The sequence below is a fragment of the Anas acuta genome, chromosome 26 (assembly GCF_963932015.1).
Source record: "Anas acuta chromosome 26, bAnaAcu1.1, whole genome shotgun sequence".
NCBI lineage: Eukaryota > Metazoa > Chordata > Aves > Anseriformes > Anatidae > Anas > Anas acuta.
This window is the reverse complement of record NC_089004.1, coordinates 3,329,588-3,349,807: the sequence shown is the minus strand read 5'-3', so window position 1 is coordinate 3,349,807 and position 20,220 is coordinate 3,329,588. Positions and strand designations below refer to the sequence as shown.

The 20,220-nt window shown below is 42.2% G+C and overlaps 1 protein-coding gene across 3 annotated transcripts in view; it reads right to left on the bottom strand.

Annotated features, from left to right (window-relative positions):
- Positions 1-20,220, bottom strand: part of KDM4B (lysine demethylase 4B) — a 90,495-nt gene that overhangs the window by 64,921 nt on the left and 5,354 nt on the right. For all 3 annotated transcript variants that reach the window (XM_068661989.1, XM_068661990.1, XM_068661991.1), the window contains exons 2-5: positions 12,883-13,045; positions 10,702-10,877; positions 9,342-9,456; positions 7,070-7,263 (exon numbers count right to left, since the gene is read on the bottom strand). In XM_068661989.1, the coding sequence (XP_068518090.1) occupies positions 7,070-7,263; positions 9,342-9,456; positions 10,702-10,877; positions 12,883-13,023 (626 nt within the window). In that variant the 5' untranslated portion in view covers positions 13,024-13,045. The remainder of the gene's footprint in view (positions 1-7,069; positions 7,264-9,341; positions 9,457-10,701; positions 10,878-12,882; positions 13,046-20,220) is intronic.

Genomic DNA, 20,220 nt, shown 5'->3' with positions numbered 1-20,220 from the left:
ACTTTATCTCCCTTTCCTTTGATTTCTTTTAATGAATATCAGTGTTCCTTCCTCTATCCCTTTTATCAACAGAAAAGGGTCTTGCTTTGCCAAATCTGCCAGAGAGTAAATGGTGTTGCAGTTAATCTATAAATCAACCATCACCATAAATTCTACTTTTTCAATCCAAAACTGCAAAGCTGTAAAACAGATTACATGGGATAGCAGAGGCTGGAAGGAAATTTGTGAGCTGCAAGGAGCCCCTTGCTGCCAAATGGCCTTCCTCTGCCTCTCCTTTCTCCCCCATTCCACCCCAACAAGCCGATAAATCTCTACTGTCACGGAGTGGAACGCACAAACAGCAAACGTGCACACCCATTTAAAAACACGCCAGCCTCGTACGCTACCCAAGGAAGGCTGAAGACCTTGGAGATCAAGGGGGGTGAGGGAGAAAGAAGGCTGCAGAACCTTCTGAATTCTCTAAAGCAAAGAAATGGGGCAAGGAAAACTCAGAAAATAAAAATAAAAATCTCTGTATGGAGAGGGAAAAAAAAAAGCCACCGTACCAATTCAACCAATTCAGAGTCCTCAGCTGCCTCAAGAGCAGAACACCTCTGTGATTCCTGCTAATCTGCCTTTAAGGAACTCACAGGATCTCCAGGGTGCAAGGGTTACTGAGATCCCAATAATCCAGACTTCTAATCACATCTGATCAATTCAGTGATTCAACCGCCCTGTGCAATGGCTCCCTGAGGGGCTGTAATAGAAGGCAATAAATGATGCAAGGGACAAGTGCCCTTCCCCCTGCTGCCATACAATTCGGTATCAAACACTCAGTCCAGCTGCTTTAAATGGGATTACATGAAGCCCAAAACAAACTGCAACATATGTGAGCGCGTGTTAAAGCAGGAGGATGGTGGAGAACACCACACAGGGGAAACAGGGACAAGGACCCCGTGTCCTGCATCGAAAAGAAAGAGAGAACCTGGAAGAGTGGAGCTCTGTGCCTGCATTAGGTCATTTTATTTCCCCAAGACAGTTTTCCAGGGATCAACGTTTTCTGTCCTGGAGGGAGGACAGGACAAGAATTCTGACTAAAACAGCTGCAGTGCTCCCTAAGACAATAATGAAAAATAAAATCAGCAGTAAGATGCTCAGCAGTTGCATATCTGCAGCTGCTTTAGTACATGCTATCAGCCAAGAATAAAGAGGGCTGGCTCCTTGTACAATCCACTCTCAGGGGAACAAACACGTTCTGCTTTAGATCTCCCCCCATTATATCACTCTTAGAAAATGTGCTATTTCCATGTTGTTGGTGGCATCAGTAAGAGATACTACGAATTTATTAAAACGCAGATGCTACAAACAAGCCCTCCCCTGGACTCGTTTTCATTTTCCTCAGTTCCAACAGAAAGACTTGGCCTGCACAGACATCATGGCTAGAGAACAGGAAGAAAGAAGGTCGAAATCCTAAAATACTGTAACCAAAGTTTTCAGGTAATTCTACATACTTTCAAGGAAGCAGTGTTGAGACCTTTACAACACAGAATTCTAGAGTGGTTTTTAAAAATGTAATTCTATCAGTGACCAATGCTTTCAACTAATCACATTATTTTAAAATTCCTTGGGTAATTTGTCCTTAATTCCACATAAACTGCTGTTCTGGCAAAAGTGTACTATGTGATATCAAAGTCAAACAGATTAGGTATGATCCACTTTCAACAAGGGAACGTTTTAGAAAGGAGACCATACAACTTAAAAGCTAAAGCTGGCTCCCTCTCTTAATTAAAGGGGGATTAAACATCCATCATGATAAGGAAACAGAGACATTTTATAGAAATTGATTACCATCCTCAGTGTCACTCTGGTTTAACACCTGCAGTTTCTGAGAGACAGATTGCAGTATAACATCCCACTAATACTTACAAAAAAACGTATCAAAAATTGTTGCAATATGGCAAGATCAGTCACAAAATATCGGAGAAAAATGACCTTATTACCCGGTCAGCTGTCATCCTGTTGACAAAACAAGATGGAGACGTTACTAAGTGTATTCAACCAAGTTCACATGGAGATCACAGGCATTTCCAGTTTCCTTGGGTACTTCCTTACTACTGCAAGCCCTGCAAAGATTGGCATTGCATTGGCTTCCCAGGGCCAAGGGACACGAAAGGTCTCAGCACCGCTGTGCCCAAGAGGAGAGCTTTTCTGAGGCTCAAATGAAACCAGTTGAGGCTGCACTGCTCACCACTCTGTAAGGTGAGAAGTGCTGGTTTGTGCTGCTTTGGCAGCATTAGACCATGGGGCTTATTTTGTTACCCTAAATCTGTGTGATTACTACTGCTGCGGCAATTCAGAAGTGTAGAACAATAACCCTTATCTAACGCAGGAAGAGAACCTCCATAACTGACACGTAAGACCACAACGCACATCTATGCACTCACACATTTTTGTAGAGATGGGATGGAATAAAATGAAATGGTGGTGGAGTATCTCAGTGTTTAAAAATACGCTTTTGAAACAGCAAGGGCTGAGACGCATGCATTCCTCAATAAAATGCCATAATAACCATGAAGTATTATACTTGGCATGCAGTTTTGTTGCTTCTGTCACTATAAAAAATCAGTCCTCTCTTAGCGTCATTTGACAATATGCTCTATTTTAGATCTCAGCATATGAATGTACAAGGTAATTATACATAATATGTATAATTGATACAGTAAAAACTCCTACCACAAGAGGTTTAATATAGGGCTGCAAAATGAAATACATTCAAACTTTTGGAAAAAAAATGAAGACGGACTATGAAAAGGTTGTAATTAAACTACTAATGTGAGAGGGACATTTTATTATAATTTGAGAAACAAGCAAGCAAGAGACTCAATCTGGCAGCTCCCTGCCTGAGAAGCTTAAAATGAAGTTTCCCAACAAATTCACGGCACATTTGATGGATAGTGCCCACACCTTCCATATTACCTCTTCAGTCTAATCTGACTTATTTTCTAGTTAAATCAACAGAAGTGTGACTACAATGTAGACCAGATACACTTGAGGAACAGAGCATCAAAAAGGTGATCAACTTCAATAACAGGCAAGTAGAATCCTACAGGGCCAGTATAGGTATCTTCACAGAAGCAATCATACTGGTTCAAGACAAATGGTGTTCATTCTTCTTGGTATGAGACAAAACTTAAGAAATAAATTCATTTCAATCTACAAGCACAGATGAATCATTTAATGATACTGGAAGAAGGGAAAAAAAAAAACTGTCTTCCATTACCCCCTTTCCTCTCCCCCATCACTGGATGACCCTTTACTGCTGCAGTACTTCACTTAGCACCGAACAACATTTTAAGCTGCATCCCCAAGAACACAACGCTGTGCAGAGAACTCATTTTGCTACAGTCTGTTCTACTTAGCTCACGGAAAAGGAATGGCACAAGAAAGTGTTGGCAACAGGACTTCACTGCAGTGAAAGAGACACATATTAATCAAGGAGTTGTACGGCCAAGCAGCTGCTCATTAGGTTGTACAAAGAAGTCATCTTTAGTTGTTGAACCACAAACATTTATATCAACTCTAATCCCACTCCCCAAAGTACCTGTTTTGCAAGAGGTATAACCTAGAATTCTGAAGACAGAAATAAATACATATATGCAAAATAATCCTTCAGTAACTACCCTCCTTGACCTGCAAAAGAGAGAGATTGCTTTTGCAGCTTTTGTCCACCAAGGTGGCTTTTTGTGGTCTGACTGTATCCAGACTTCCGAGAATGCACTTCACCTCTTCCATGAAAAATAAACATGTCCATTTCTTGCCTAACTCGCTTGGATGAAGTCTGGGAACTAACTGCAAAAGGCCCTATTCCTTTCTCACCTTGTCTTTAAAAAGAACCAGAGCTGATGGCTTCTCACTGCTCCCACTTGCTACCCTGCAAAGCAGGGCTCTGGTTACACAGCCTGAATTAAAGTAGCCCAAGATAATTTATGAGGGACATGAAGAAAGAGTTATGTTTTGAACAGACAATTTTGAGGCAGAATACTACCAATATACGGAGTGCTTGGTTTCACTATATAAAAATCTCTGACAGCCAAACAATAACTCTGCCTCTTATTTTAGAGCTCAACCCCAAACTGGTAGACTTCGTAACTCTCCACACTCCTGCTATTCCCTGAGGTGCTTCTAAGATGATCACTGTCAGAGTCAAAGAGTCTATAAAAAGGATGAAGGAAGCTGGGAAATTTCCACAGTGGTAGTGCCAGAAAAAAACAGAACTAACATTTTAGCCATCTCCGAGTAAAGCCAGGCTGCACCACTGGAATTTCATCGCTGAAGTCCACGAGCTCCCCCAGCTGACCTTTGGGATCACTGCAACCGCATCCAGAAAATGGGCTATTGCTCATGTGCCTGGAAAGTTCCAGTCTGCTCAAAATGGTATTCACATTTACCCCTCAAAAGCCCATGCTTCTTCACAGAAGAGCTTAAGAGCTCATTAACAGAAGTTGTCAGAGTGAAGAAGAAGGAAGAAATGACTTGGGCAAGTGACATACTCTTGCCTGCTGCTTCGGGGAACAGCAAGAAGGCCAGCCAAACCAGCAGTGGCATCCTGTCACAATACATCTATTTTTTGCCTTATGCAGTTATCTATGTAAGAAGCTCACTTGAACAGGAAAATGTTTTACCCAAAACATGGCCTAACCTCAAAATCCTCATTTTTCCCCCACCCTGTAAGGCTTACAGAACTTGTTACCATAAAAAGACCTGTAAATCTGGATGAAAAAATCCCAACCTCCCCTCCTTTTAAGTATGGTAAAAGTTCCTTCTTTCCCCTCCCCTCAACCCCCAGCCAATTGCATAGCACATCCCTGCTCTGATTTTTAACCAGCAAGACTTGAGATCTTTTACAAGAAGATTTTATGATCTCTTTTCTCCATTTATAAGCAGCAGAGGCTGAACTTTTCAACAACTAAAATCCCTCTTAGGGAATATCAGGTGTTCCCTAGCATACCCCCTGAAATCCTCAATAGGATTAGACAGAAATAAAAGCTACTAAGAACTTCTAAGATTTGGTATTTGCCAGATCCGATTTTCAATCTACTATTTCTAATTCTTCCTGAATCTTACCCTAATTCATACAAACATGCTACACACAGGTGTTTTGGGTTTTCCTTCTTGGAGGCTTTCTTTGTTTTTCTGCCATGCAATCTGTATTTTCTACAGGAAAAAAAAAGCATATGAACATAAGGAAAAGACGCTGCTTTGCACAGATGAGGCAACAGCTTCATACAATGAGTTTATCATCCTTATGACAGACACAGTATGTTGCTATCCACATATTGTTATTTACAAAACTCAAAAAATCAACCCAAACAACAAAACAACGAAAAGCCGCCAACAATGACATGAAGATCCTAAGATATAAGTAGAAAAAGCGTAGTTCAGGCCATAAATATTTTGTGTACATTTCATTTAGTACCTGTCCTCTAACTTTTGCTCACAATGCCAGAGCTTGTTCGTTCCTAAGCAGAGCAGCCATTGTTTGCACATTGTGACCTGCCTCTCTTTTCCAGGTAACCTGTTCTTATTTTTGCTTTTGAAAGAGAACCCTCTGTTCTGAGCCCAGAGCAAAAAATAAGCAGAAAACAGGTGGAGCAGAACTCATAACATGTAAGCACAGAAGGAGTGGTCAGATACAGCCATGACCACACAATGCTAACGCAAACCTCAAGGCCAGCCACCTGTACAACTCCTAGAGCAGTTAACTCGTGTGTGCTGACACCACCACGCTAAAGAGGGGACTTTGCTGATGGTCACTGCCACGCCTGTGCAAAGGAGAGTAAGTGGGTCTTGTGTGCTGGTGGCACCACCTACTGGAGATGAGGGCCTAATAAAAACAATTTTGAATGAACTGCTTCTAAAGATGAATTAAGAAATTTGACAGTATCTAAAATGAAAGCATGTCACGTTTCATTCATAATCCTGAGAGATGTTTCTTGAGATCAAACTTGTTTAACAGAGGCATCATAAACGATTCTGCAAAATCGCATCGAACGAGGGAGACTAAGAATCACAAATGCTGTGGCAACAAATTTCCTGACATGTTGGAAAGATTTAAAATGTTCACATTAAGACTATAGCTGAATGTTACAGATCCAGCCCCTCCTTCCACCCCTTTTCAAGCCTGTGGAAGAACACTATATCCATTCATCATAGCATCTCTGCTGTTGGTAGCTTTTATGTGCCTGCAGGCACTAACAGCCTGGAGATATGTGGTGTCACCAGGGACTCATATTGCAGAGAGATGGGAGGATCTTGTCTGCCAGTGCCAGGGCACAATGACAGCAGTTTCACAGTGACATTTAAGCTCTAATTTGCACGCAAATGTCAATATTTATTAGTCACATCAAGATCTTCAGCAGAGCTCTTCTGGGTTGCTAAGTCTCTCTGGTTATACTTTTAAATGGGAGGCTTGAGAAGAAAAGAATATTGGTTCTTGTTAACTTATTCCAGATCTCCTAGCTTCTTAATTTCATCCTCATCTATTGATTACTTTTGTTTAAAGTTATTTCCAACCAGTCTGTGCAACAACAGTGTTGAAAAATACTTACTGTTATTCTAAGAACTGACCCTAAAAAAGGAGCACATGGACCTACCTCGTCCCTGGATTTGGAAGCATATTTATATATCTAAACAATGGAAATTTTAAGGTGACAGATGTCCCCTGCCAACAACACAATGCAAGAACAGCCTTCCACTATTAAAGTGAGTGTGAAGCACCTATATGTTCCTATCATTGTTTGCTCATGTATTAGTTTTCAAAAAAGCCCCAAACGTTGAAATCTGTTTTAATCAGCAAGTGTCTCTAATTCTGCTACTTTTCTACAAAGTTGGGAATTAGGCTTCCAACCAAGTTAGCAATGAAAAAATAAAATTGCTTTCAAATGTAGAGTAGGAGAGGGAAAAAAAAACAAAATGAGAGATTAGGTAGGCCTTACAGAATCGGGTAGCCTTGGAGATCACTGCAAAATCCCTTTCTTCGAGTACAGAGCAAAGGTACACAGTCAGCATCTATCAGGACTCTGCCACTTACCAGGATTTTGGCTCCCCAAAATGCAAGTAGTTGATACTGTAGAGATCCATGTCCTCTGTATGCCAAGCAAACGTTGTCTTCCACATCCCAAAGTAGAGGTACGGAGTGTTTACACCTTCTATAATAATACCACACTCGTGTTCCACCATGTCTAGGAGGGTGTTCAGGTTGCCAATATTCCATTCTTCCACATCCTGTAATTCAAAATAAATATTTTTTACTGGTACATATCAGGACTTGCTATAGCACCACAATAGTCCACAGTTTCTTTCCAGAACCTTAAAACGTGGATATCCTAGTGTTATCCAGGAAGGTTCCTGTATTTGCATTAATTTATTTTCACCTGCTGCCAGAAAGCTTACTTTTAACGTTCATCAATGACCATGAAAAGGATGCATTACCACCACTTTGTGGCAAAGGGACTGATTACTAGCTAAATGCGTTCTCTGAAGAGGCACTTGTACTCCGTGATACTCTACTATTAAGTAACCGATCTACTAATAAGCTCAAGATAAACTAAAGGTAAAAACCACTTCTCTCAGTGATATTCCATCCACATGCTCTTCACCTGGTGAACATGTATCAGATGATGAGAAACACTAGGCTGAAACACAGCCAAAGTGGCAGAGGACTCTACATCAGCTCAGTGCTTCACATAAAGAATAGGGAAGACAGCTTTGTTATTATCAATATTTAAACAGAAAAAGCAGTAATAGGAAGTGTTCTAAAACTGGTAGCTGGCTTTCTCAACATGAAATATAAAAGCCAAATGAATTGATAAAAATCTTTAACCTTCAGATTGCTGAAAGAATGTTACTATCTCCAAAAGGAAACTAACAGCCTCCTTTACACCCCTTTCCTCATCATACTTAACGTGCAGGCGAGTAACTGACAGGTATGCAAGCACACCCCAGCTTCATCCTTTTGGTGGAGTAATGGCTAGATAGTGAAACTCAACCTGTTCAATCTTGAAACTTTCTAAATCAATTTCAAAGAGAAAAAAAAAAAAAAAAGAAAAATATGAGGAGAGAAGAAGGGGCTGAAGAAAGGAAGCAGCTGAAAAGTGACAGGAAAAGTAGGGCAGAGAATGATTTTCATTACTCTGACACCTCTATGCTTGCAGCAGTATCTGTAATTGGTCAACAGGAAATGCTCTTTAGATGTAACTAGTAATCCAATTATTTAATTTCTGCTTAGAGGAATTTTAGCTTAACTGAATGAAACAACTTACATTTGCTATGTGCAGAAACTACTTCTCCTAAAGCTTGCATTTGGACAAGAAAGTGCTACTCCCAGCAGAGCACCAAATACTGGGTAACTTTGATGTCCATGGCTGCGAAAACCTTGGAAATCTATGTTTATTCCAATTAATTCCTTATTACACTACATTGATAATAAAAAGACACTTTTACACCAACACAGTTTGTACTGTGGACAATCACACAACAGTCCAAAAATTAGGCAACTTTCTACTCAAAAGAAAACTACAGACGAGGGGCACAGCTTTTAATTAGCTGCCTAAACACAGTAAGAAAATGAGCAACCTTTATCATTTACAGTAGAAGAAATCACACTATGAGTACTTTAAACAAAGGATGTAATTTCACCAAGGAAAAGCCAAAACAGTTTGAATTGTAACATAAATTAGCACACAGGTATTATGTCCTAATGTAACTGTCTACGGAGACAAAATCCAAGTGTAAAGAGTTTAGTTGTATCAATTACCAAAAAACTGCAACAAGGGATAACAAAGAGTATATCTGATAAAGGGCCCAACTCCTTTAAATACTGCTTTTCCAGCTCTGTAAGGTACAGGTGAAATCCCTATTTTTTTCTCTCTTTAAATAAACTACCATGAAAGAGATTAGGACCAGCAGAATACCTTTAATTTACCCACATGCCATCATATAAACTTGGAAATATCATTAAACCCTGATCATTATCACCAGTCCAGTTTTCTTTAATCTTTTATGCAAGTTTTATACAGTTTTCTGCCACGTTTCCTAAGAACTCTTTCAAATCCCATTTTCCCTCGTTTTTCTAGTAAAACTAAGCTTTCACAGGCTCCATTGCCTCTTTTATCCAGAACCTCTAAGGGCGGTGGAAAGTTTAGCCACAATTTCCTAATGAGGGAAAAATAAAGATGTTGTTAACTTTTTTTTTTTAAGTTGATAAATCAAGCAAGTTCTAAATTACTGTTCCTTGGTAAGTTAAGAGCAATAAAGGAAAGTCAGTGAACACATTAAAAAATAACAAGGAGCCTTTTACTTACTGAGTCATATAGTGAGCCACTGATATCAGCCCCATAAATTGGTGAGACAAATGTGAGATTCTTCCAGTACTTGCGCTCCAAGTCTTCAAAATCTTGATGGCGTGGAGTACAATACCTGATAAGAACACAGAAGAGGTAAGGATGCAACAAGTCCCAAGGAAGACTCACCACAGACATAAAACGACTGCCAAGAAGAGTGCATCTCTCAGCACTGTGAGATGCTGAGTTGGAATTGCCTTTCCCACCAGTTAACATTACAAAAAGGCTAGGCTATAGTTTGGGAAGCAGATTCTATAAAGCACACAGTAAACTGGACGTGGAGCATGTTTTTATAACATCTTCCATCTAATTATCTCAAACCAATGTACAAATTACAGGAAAATTATCTATGTTACTATACCATAAAAGCATTAAATTCAGCAAGGGGTGAGGGAAGAGCAAAGAAAAACGTAAGGTGAACTAAGGTCACGTCACAATGCATGGATATAGCTGAGCACAGAACTCAGGTCTTTGTGTTTCCAGTCCTGCAACTTACACTAGTAAACTTTTCTTCTCTCTTCATTTCCTAGTGGCTGTAAAAATAAGCTAATATTGAAAGTAGGCAGACTCAGGAGGATACTGAAGATGCATCTCACTTTTAATTCTACTCAGAGTCATGTTATTTACTGCCTTTTAAATCTTTCTACAAAACCTCTTCGTGCGTACGGACAAACAGGATGAGCATTTAAGTGAAGCATCAGATCCTCATCCTAATGGTGCATGAGGTGAAGTTATCACAGTTTGCTGAACACAGGCAAGGTGCTTGTACAGGCTGTGTTAGCAAATTTCAAAGTTGATTGCATGACATCAGTAATGCCTGAGTTAAAACTCACGGTAGTCCAGAGCTCTGGGAAAGCAGCTCTGGAAAAACAATGCATCTGAAGCTTGTATCAGTTAGCTTGTCCCAGCGAACTGAAGTGTTCCCAATGTTCCCATGTTCAGACAACACTCATGCTATTAATATTAGCTCAGGCACTCAAATATACTCATATTTGTACCTGAGCAATGGAACACATTGCCCAGGACATCCATTAACAGACCAAGAGCTCTTCTCAGAGCCATTCTTTTCAGGCAGATTCTTAGCCAAATACTGACTTCAAAGAATCATTCTTCACCAACCCCCAGAAAAAGATCAAAGATAAACCAAACACATCAAGTTATGACTTGTTTGAGATTCTGGCTGTCAACCATCAAGAAAAATTTGTTTCCTCCAAAATGCTTCCTATTTAACAAGGCTGACGACATTTTCTTTTCAGTTAGTTTTCAGGCTTTCTGCACTACTCCCCCATTCGCAAGGTGAGCATACTTAACACTAACATACTTCTCACTATTAGCCAGACGCCGGTACTCTCCCACAGTCATTGGTTTCTTCTGTATGTTATACTGCGTAAATAACCCAGACTGGCCCGTAACCACCTGCTGAATGGGAGCTGGGATAACCATGTCATCTATGTCATCATAGGTTTTTCGCGGCTTCCATTCCTTTGGAGGAATCACCTGTAAGAGAGGAAAAAAACAATCAAGTTCACAACAGGCAAACACAATTTTTACTACAGAAAACACATTTAAATGGAAGGTATTTCACCCTGCTGCTGCATGTTATCAGATAACAGCAGCATCTCAAATAACGAGCGCATATGACAAGACACCTGTTCTGCAACTGCTGAAGTACAGTACTAGCTGACATGTTTAGAGGGCCCATAGCCTGCCTGCCAGCACTGCCATCAGTATGAGGTCACAGGAGATGGCCAGCAAATGAAGAAAAGATCCACAACTACTTCAAGGAAATACACTGCATGCCAAAAGGACTGCACATGCTCTCCTTCCAGAGCAGCATTCCTCTCTCACCTGCCATTCCATGAAGCTGCATCAAGGCTCAAGCAGCTTCTTTAATATGCTGCAACTCTACAACTCCGTAACCTTTTATAGTAGTCTACATCACTGTTCCACCTAGAAGTTCACTGACACTGAAGGGTTGCTGGTTTGTTTGTTTATTTTTAAACTAGGAAGGGTCACGATCCTGTTGCATTATTCCTGTTGGTATTTCTGTATTATAGGGGACACATCATGGGCCCAACATCAGGGGTAACGGGTAGAGAAGAACAAAAGAAAACTGGGGAAAACACATCCAGAAAAAACACTGCTGCAAAGCAGTGCTGAATCTGGAAGAAAAAGCTGTAATTTTAAAGAGCAGAGCTGCCAATAATTCTAGGCTCAAGATCAGAGAACAATCAGTAGAACATTCAGCGGGCATGTGGAATGAAAAAAATAACAATAAAAAAATCTACAATCTAATTTGGTGTAAGGATTTACCAAAAAAAAGTTATGGGAACGTGAAGACAAGTTATTGATTTTTGTGGGCATGGTTCCTTTAGGATACGATGAGCTCTGCTTCCACTAAACAGTTCTGAACTGCAGTTGCAGTGGAGGCACAAAAAATAACTTGAAATGCTGAGATTTAGTCCTACGGGTAGAGTAATTTCTTTAGAACATCTGGAATTCACCAACAACCTTTATTAAAATAATCTACCCTAGCGGACTCACAGAACATAATTGCTAGTACACTTGAGTGGACAAGGAAACATTACACAGAGAGCTTTTTATCAATACTCTGTTCTACTTAGAACTGTAATAAAAACAGTAATTGACCTGTTTTAGAAGAAATAACTATTATTTCATGCCCAACAGCTTTACTTCTCTGCTGTGCTTTATTAAGTTCTGCTAAATACCACGTTTAACAACTACCTTGTCAGAACAAATGCTCTCTCAGCCTATGGAGTAACATGACACTTCCACAGAAACAGTCCGAATCAGTTCTATTTTTCTTCTAAGCAGTCGCACTTAAAGTACTGGAATTTAAAAGTGTCACAGAAGAGTTCTCATAATGTTTCACTGGTTTCAGTGTAAAGGCATGAATGTGAATAAGAGGCAGAAAAAGGTTTCAGAGCTGGCCAGAAAACTATTTCCAGAAGATCAAAAAGGCTTTTGGATACCGATGGGACTCACACACACATACACAGCACATTTACAAGTATAGATTCAAGTTAGCTCAGAACATAAAAAAGGTAAGAGCAAGAAGTCTGCATCCGTTCATATAAATATGACTTAGGAACCTTGTCCTCATCCAAACCTAGGTAGACTTGAAAAGCTTGATCCTTCACCCAATGATCTGGGGAGCTGAAAACCTCCATATTTCTCTATTTTGGCAATACCCTTCACCCATCTCTGTAAGGGAGGGGAATATTTTTGCTTTCCAGTTCAGGATCGAGGAAAGACATTCTTTAAATAAACACTTCTCTCACTCTTATGAAAGGCTTGTAACTCCTTCACCTTTCCTCTCTGTAAATCAAAACAAAGAGATTGCAAGTACAATTTTCAAAAACGTCCTCCACTTGACCACATGAACAAAAACTACTTGTGAGTGCACAGGCACCTCACATAAAAGAATCTCAGGCAGGTAGCCTTCAGAAAGCTCTCAGTCACTGGAGCTAGGCGAACTGACCTTGGCAAGCCCTGCTCGGTGAGCTCCTTGCGATTCAATGTAAGCAATGTACTTCCCGAAGTCCCGAAACTCCTCGAGGGTGGGACGAAAGGTCATGATCTTACAGCCAGGGTTCTGCGGACTTGGGTTTTCAGACCCCATACTTCCAGCAGAGCGGCAGCACCTGAACAGCGAAAACAAAAGGGAGAAAAAGAAGAAAGGCATAAAAAACAGTTATTTTTTAATGTTCTTTCTATGTGCTTTAGTAAAGTATAGAAAGGCAACAACATATTTTTCATTTCTCTCTCCCCACACCCAAGGAAGCATTTATAAGTAGCATCCTCTACTTATGAAGGGTTTCTGACCAAAAATCCAATTAGTCTATTTGATAGCAGGGCCCTAAGAAGACTGAAGCATCAGAGACCTGCACAAGGTGTTCTAGGCACTTCTCCACTGTTTTTCTGTGAAGAGACATCAGAAGCTGTAACAAGTGATAGAACTCACTTCTGAAATGGTAGAAATCACTGTGGTGAATTCTTATTTCCATATAGGAGAATGCCACACTAACGTGAGCATATTTATCATCGTGTAACCAAACCTACACTTGAGCAGGCCAGAGGAAACAACGATGTTAGGAATACCAGTGTCACTTCAGAGTTCAAATATGGCCTAAATATAGCACGTAGACTTGACATCGGGCCCCTCCACTCATCGTATGAGATCGTGTCTCCCCAGAGGGGCAGTCAAGAACAAACTTCTCAGTATCTTCAGCATCTATGCAGTGCATGCATGGAACTGGCTGCCTCTCGCAGCTCCCCATCAAAATGCTTTTTCCTTTTTTTTTTTTTTTTAAACTAAATATAGAACAGCTTTGACCAATGTTAGCACTGTATTAGCAATGTATTTCTTTTTTTTTTCTTGGTGCTGCTACATAAAAATTTTAAAAGTTGTTTTGTTGTTGTTGGTTTTTTTTTGTAAATGTAATTTCCCTACACTTTGATTGTATTTGATATTTACACATACCATACTGAGAGACAGACTATTCATTAAAATATCTAGATGTTCAAAGCGCCTCTCAATACTTCAAAATTCAGAGGGGGAAAAAAAATCCAAAACAATTCAGGATGCAATCCCAATTTTGAAAACAAACCTTTTAAGGCTACTTTAGAAACTCGTAAGGCAAACAAAACATTTTAACGGCATTTCAGACGCCAACACAGCCACGGGCCCATCCTCCATGTCACGAAAGCACCACGGCGTCACCAGAGGGCACCACGGGGCTTTCAGGGAATAACACAAAGCGCAGCAATGCTACGGCTTCAAAATCACTAGTGTGTTGGGATTTAAATTGATTTTGACCTAGCGAGAAAGTATTCCAGATGCTACTAAAAGTACTCGTCAAGTTAGGGAAAGAAGAAAGAGAGCCAGACTGCTCTATCATGGTTTTAATCAGTGTGCGTGGCACAGAGCTCCTTCTCCAGAGACTGGCAACTGAGGAAACGTCCCGCAGAGATGGGGTCCCAGGGCAAGTCTTCCTTTCCAATTCTAACTGGGTTAAACACTTTTCCTTTCAAAGGGAAACGAGCAGTTTTGACTTGAAATTTCAGAATATTTTCAGAGTAACTTTCGCATCAGACTTGTTTCAGAAGAGCGGTCTGCCAGCCCGCACCCCTCCCCAGCACAGCACTCCAAGTAATCCCAGGCCTAGAAAGAGCCGAGGCTCTCCTGCATCCGCGGTGAACAGACTCTGTAAACTCGAGCATCCCACAATATTCCTGAGCAAAATCAGCCTAGTAAAAAGCTGTGGACCCAGTCCCTTAGCTCAGCACCTCACAGATTCCCACAATGACTGCGTTTCTGACAGAAACCCCTTATGGCTGACAAACGGCCCTGTGCTGGCCCCTCCGCCTGCAGGGTGACCCCGCCTGAAGAGATGTCTGACAGCCTTGCAGAAAAGCCTTTCCTGTGTTTCAGGGTCAGGACTTCAAGATAAGAAACATCGGATCTATACCTATACAAGTGTTTTCCAGAAGCATGAAAATAGCAAAGAGCACCTCCTGCCCCTGGAGCTGAGCAGGGCCCGGCTCAGGGCGCTGCTCTCTGCCAGCAAATGGCAGGGGCTGGCCCGGTTGAAGAGTCTGAAGCAGAGGAAAAGCCAGTATCAGAGAAGTGGGGGACACAGAGAAACCATCCCCAAACTCCTGTTCAAACGCAATCACATTGAGGACACTTTTGCTATTTTTAAAGCAGGACCAGAAATGCCACAGGGCCGCGTAGCAGGAGCGCAGTGCCGCGCTGCATGCAGGCTGCTCTGGCATATCTGGCCCTGAGAGAGAGAAACCCGAACTCCTTCCTGAGGAGAAGCCATGCCAGCACCATCTGCTCCAGGGAGGCCTTCCCAGTATTTGCAGCTTTGTCCACAACTAGGAAAAGAAGGACACCAAAAAAGTAGTTCTATCCCATCTTCTCACGAAGATGCCCTTCGGCAACTTCAATTTTTACTCAATGAGCTGGGAGAACAGCCCACAGAAATCCTCAGACAAGGCAGGGGGCGGGGTGGGGCTGGAATCCTAAATTACTTCCACAATTTGACCAATTAATTAAAGGTTTTACTCGCCTCAGCACAAGAACTCACCTCAGCACAAGAAGGGTACTTCGCAGCTCCGCAGCACAGAGCTGGTAAAACACACTGGGTTTTCCCATGTTTAACCCCATCTCTTTATCCTAAGGAACATCTCAATGTTTCCTAGATAACACTGGCTGCAATATACATTCACCTGACTAAATTAAGCACGCCATTACAATAAAAACTAGCCACAGAGCTCAGGTGAACGGATAACCAGCTCCAGCCACATCCCCTCCGCCTCAGCAGCCCTGAGGAGCTTGGTACCCAGGGCAAGCTTTGGGAGAAGAGGATTTCTCTCTTAATTCCTTTGCAATAGCAGCACTACAGCAGTTTGGATAAATAGCAGCAGCATTCCCTGTTAACCCCTCAGCTCCCAGCCCCACAAGGGGCCATGGAAGATCCTGAAGGCTGCTGAGGGGAGCCATGCGGTGCTGTTGCCTTACGTGATCGAAGGAGGCCACCTCGATACAACGCTGCTGTAATAAGCTCGCTGAGAAAGATTTCACAGCAGAATCCAACTGTTTTGGGAACACTAAAGCCATTTTGCATTCAAGGCTCTGCCGTACAGCAGAGTGGATGGTGACAATGCGAACAACCTCTTCTCTCTTCACTAATAATACTGAAAAGGACAATTTTGCAGAAAGAGTCTGAGCCCCCTATTAGTTCATGAAAAGAAGAATTAAGGTATTTTTCTCAGCTGGGTGCACTCTGTTTCTTTGTAAGAGTGAGTACCAATGTGAAATATTATGAAATACCTTCTAATTTGCAGTGGTGGCAAGGAAACACTACTACTTGTCTCCAGAAATTATCGCAGTGGACACAAAGAGCTGAGTTTTTAATTTCAATGACTTTTACGTGAGACTTTAACCTCTAAAACTGATGTGAACTAAGACACTTTTGTGACAGAAATCCTACACCTGTTGATTGAAAGCTCTGTATAGCACAGAAAAAGCCTACGAAGCCCAGCTGAGATCAACGACTTGTGCTTACTAAAGGACTTCCAGAACCCAGAAACCTGTCTTTCAGTGAAAGGCTTGGGGACTTTTCAAGCAGTTCCCCACGGCTCGGGCACTATTGATCTTTGAGGAGTGGAATAATGCCAACTCATCCTCCTCAGGCTTTTGAGTCAGGGGGTAACTTTGACTACAGGTAGAGACTATTAGTGGAAATGAATCTGTCTCAGCGCTGGAGCCAAATACTGCACACGTACCCAGGGCATGCTTCTGCCAGCATAAAACAAGCCAGTTCTGCTAGTGCTACAAACTACCCGTTATCAATCCAGATCTCAGCAGTAGAAAACAGCAGATTTGTGACATAAGACTCGCTTTGTTTATACAGCAGCACCAAAAGACCATCTTTAATCTTGTGAAGCAAACCATCCTCTTCAGAACCCTTCAAAGAAGGCACGAGGTTTCTGCTTAAAAGTAAAACTTCTGCCCACGTCATGCCCAGCTGCCGTGCACATTACTGCATACAGTTGACAAAAATACTTTGGAACAACCGGCTGTCTTTCCAAAGGTGCACTTTTACATCATCAACCCCATGAAGCCTCCTACTGGCTTTTTGTCAATGGCAGTGAAGCCCAACAAGCAAAATTCAAAAAGATGAAGGAAAAGACCCCCTGGAATACACGCTTGTAGCATAAAAGCAGAAAGCATGGATTCAGATCTTGTAGGGAAAATTATCGCATGGAAGCCACGGGTAGCAAAAATAAGTTTGTTGGAAGAAAATTCATACCATCCACAGCAACTCCACAAGATTTCACTTGTGTTGTGGTAGAAGAGGCTGAACAGGCATCTTTTGAACACACAAAATATCCTCCCAAGGGCACTCTGCAGCCTGGTACCAGCAGGGAGCAGAAAACACGCACGCTGACCCACTTGCGCTCGCGGTGGGCACACGCTCTGGCAGCAGCATCACACCCTGCTGTAGGAAACAGACTACAGCCATCAACATTTCGCAGAATAAACAAAGCGCCTGGCCTTGGTTTGAAGCAAGAGGAAATTTCACAGCAGTACCAACTTGGATAGCTACTGAGCTCCCATCCACGGCCATTTGTTCCTCTCCTGTGCCAAACAGGATTACTGTGGTGCCACAGAGCGAAGCGATCAGGGAGCTGACGCCGGTTACATGGCTGCGCTCTAAACCACGGCTGTAGTTACCAGCACAGGACTCCTATGGCAACAATGCAAAGCCACCATCTCATCAAACCACAGCCTTGCCACGAGACAGAAAAAGCATTTCAAACATCCGAAACCGTTATAGGAAAAGACTCAGTAGATAAAACTTTTCTAGAAGGCACGCTTGTAGCAAGCTCTCCTCTCTTCCCCAGACAGAGGAGTTTATCACCCGCACAAACTGGAGTTTGTACGTGCCTTAAAATGCATCGCGGGTTACTGGTGCTCTTCAGTCGGGCTGCCCTTTTACTACAGAACACTGAACCTACTAACTCTTAATCTAATCAATGCAACAAACATCACTGCACTTGTAATACCAGTAAAACTGCTGTTAGCAGTTAAGAAAATTAAGTTCTACAGCTCATTACACTATGCAAGGACAGTGAATTATACACCCTCGCAGGAGACCGTTTAAGGACAACGTAATCCAAAGCAAGGCAGGGAACTACAAATCTCCACTACTGAAAAGGGGGAAAAGAAAAAAAAAAAAAAAAAAGATCTAATGAAGAGATCATTACAGCCCTCTGGATCTATCAGAACAGAGTCAAAGCTTGGCAGCACTGTGGAACAACAGGAACCTGAATATCAATGGTAACAAATTCTCTAATCTTGTTTCAACACCTAAATTGTTAAACCTTCTGGTTTCCTCACCTGACAATTTCCCTTGAAAACTCGCATCCATTGATCCAAATGGACCTATTAAGCCTCCCCTGTCCTTCCAATGTACTGCCAACAAAAAGACAGACCCGACTCGCTCCAGATTTCTCAGCATAAGGCAGGCTGGACAGCATACTGAGAACTCCCCGGTGCCTGTATGTATTTACCACCAGCACCACGACAGGCCTTACTTCCTCGTCACTGCAAAGCAAGCTGCTGGGAACGTGCTGCTGTGCACTCTCTGGAAACTGCTGCCGAGTGTTCAACAGGCTGGAAATCCACCCTCACCTCACGCTGCCCTCCCTGTGCTCACTGCTGTGCCCAGGGCGAGGCTCTCAAGGGAGACCACTTTGCTATGAGATCGTTGCTTTCCCCACAAGAACAAGAAATAACTACTTCTGTCAGTGCTCGGAAAAGTAAAAACCTGTAAAAGGGACTTAAAACTTGTGTCTACACCTCGCTACCCCCAGTTCAACTGCCCATGGGGTGGTTTCACGCCCCTTCTCAGGCGAGGCAAGCAGGCACTGATTACGAGGAGTGCAACAGCAAATGAAGCGTGGGCGGTGCACAGCAGCCTCCTTCGCCTGCAGTAAAGCACACGGTGCTCAGCAAAACCAGCCCATCTCACAGCACCCAGCACCAGGAGGGACGGGGATTCACAGCCTTGAAGGTTTTTACCTCCCTCAGTGCTCTGCTAGGCGCTCACGGAGGCACCAGAGCTGTGAGCACGTGCAAGCAGCCTCTTCTCTTCAGAGTAGGGGAAAGCCTCTGCCCTGAATTCTGCCCCATCTACCTCAGGTTCCTGGCAAAGCTAAAATGAAAATAAATTCAGACTTTTTTTTTTCCCCTTACACTGATCTTCAACTGAAAATGCTGTAAAAAATACAAAATAAAAACAAACAAAAATACAAGACAGATTTAAAGTGTGCCTGCATCAGCTTCTTGTGACTTAATATTTCAGAGGCATTTCACACACAAAAGGTGGGAAACCTACTCAAGAACAAGTTTATTTTTAACTCGTTATTTGACTGTTGAGCACTGAGTGCAAACGTTAATGGAAACCTCATGTGTTTATTTGAAATGACTTTTTTTTTTTGATGAATTAGGCTGTAACTCAGAGGGCAGATTCTTCTGTTTCTATCGACTTCCTTTCTCAGCACGTCAGCTGCGCTCAGATTTACAGCCAGCTTCTCGCAGATCAGGACTATGGAAGTTTCTCAGCAGAACAAAAGATAAAGAGTTGCAAACCATCCCCACTGCACATAAAGAGGCGATTATGAATCCCGAGCGTCCGGAAGGGTTCCAACAAGCATCTGCAACACCGATCGCTGCTCCCCCCTCTGCTGCCGAGAATCAGGTTACAGCTTTTCGCGTGGATTCACAAGTTTGCAGCTCCTGCTGCTGCTCAGCCCACTTTGAAAGGGCCGATCTCCTGGAGGACTACAGCACGAATTTAAAACCAAGGCCTTTTCCAAAAACTCATCCCTATACTCAGCTCGTTACCTTTTTAACCTCGAAGTGCTGTGAGCTTTGTACATCCTCCAAAGTGTCTAAGCAAAGTCACAGAGGGATGAGGCGCACCAGTGACGTGCCCACGCAGGCACAGCAAGCACCCACAGGCGGAGCACGGAGTTCTCGGATTGTGACAAATGGAAGCATCCACTGTGACACCCCGCAAGCCTTCCCCAGAATTCCCAATTCTCCTCTACTTGAAATCGAGCAGCATATGTAGCTCATTAGAGTAAAATAGAATTTTCCCTTAAAACATCTTCTTAGCTGTAAGCGTACAGTTGCTCATACATTTCTTCAAACTGCAGCAGAATTATTTAAAGTCACAGCCGGCATTTGAAAGCAGAAAACGTGTTTAGAGTTAAGAGCAATAAATTTGTTAGAAATGAA